Raw genomic sequence first — 886 nt, forward strand, 5'->3', positions numbered from 1 at the left:
TGTTTTTTTAACATCCCTCATTTACTTTTTGTGATTTTATCTTTTTTTAAGGGCAAAATTGCCTAATGGCCAGTGAGTTATATGGTAAAAATGTTTGCAGCAAAAATATTTGCGGCAAAGATAGCTACAGGCAAAGATACTACAGCAAAAGTACCCAGACCCGTTGAAGAGACACCTCCATTTTCTCTCATGTGGTTTTCAAATGCAATAAAATATAGAGAAAAAGAGAGAGGGAGAGAGATCTGTTTGTTGTCCCACTTGTTGTTTTTGTATTCATCGGTTGCTTCTTGTATGTGCCCTAACCAGGGATCAAACCCACAATTTTGGCATATCAGGAAGATACTATAACCAACTGAGCTACATGGCCAGGGCAGCAGTTTTTGTTATAGGTGATCTATAATTTCCCCTATAGCCCTGCAACTCCAGTTTGCATGGGGCCAGTCTGGAAAGATGGCTCAAGTTCAGGTTCAAGTTGGTGAGTGGGCATGAGCTCGGGGTGGTCTGTTCTACATAATTGCCATGACCCCTATGCAAAATGGAATCATTCCTGCCTTTTCCAGAAAAAACTGGGGGTTCTAGAAAAAGTGGACTTGGACAGATTTGATTTGGGCGAGGTAGTGAAGAGACACAAAACCTCAGATTTGTGAAACAAAGCAGTTTTAGTTTCTTGAATTACACCGCACAATAGGCCCCATCAGGGGGGCCTCCAGCAATTTCTCCAGTGGTTGGGCCCTCCCCCAGCCCCCATCAGGAGGGCAGAGAGGCGGAGGCTCACCGGCCAGGCTCCTGTGCTCTTGGGGTCCAGAACGCCCACAACTAGTTCATGGCCAGTTAGTTAACCAGCCCCGACTTCCTGGAAATTCCTTAGTTCTCAGAGAAGGGGAAG

The 886-nt window shown here is 45.3% G+C and overlaps 1 protein-coding gene across 1 annotated transcript in view; it reads left to right on the forward strand.

Moving 5' to 3' along the window:
• The first annotated feature begins 450 nt into the window (after positions 1-450).
• HOXB13 (homeobox B13) overlaps positions 451-886 on the forward strand; it is a 3,145-nt gene continuing 2,709 nt past the window's right edge. The window contains exon 1 of the mRNA XM_006774406.1: positions 451-475. Coding sequence (XP_006774469.1) covers positions 451-475 — 25 coding nt within the window. The remainder of the gene's footprint in view (positions 476-886) is intronic.

The sequence above is a fragment of the Myotis davidii genome, unplaced genomic scaffold (assembly GCF_000327345.1).
Source record: "Myotis davidii unplaced genomic scaffold, ASM32734v1 scaffold327, whole genome shotgun sequence".
In the NCBI taxonomy this organism is placed as follows: domain Eukaryota; kingdom Metazoa; phylum Chordata; class Mammalia; order Chiroptera; family Vespertilionidae; genus Myotis; species Myotis davidii.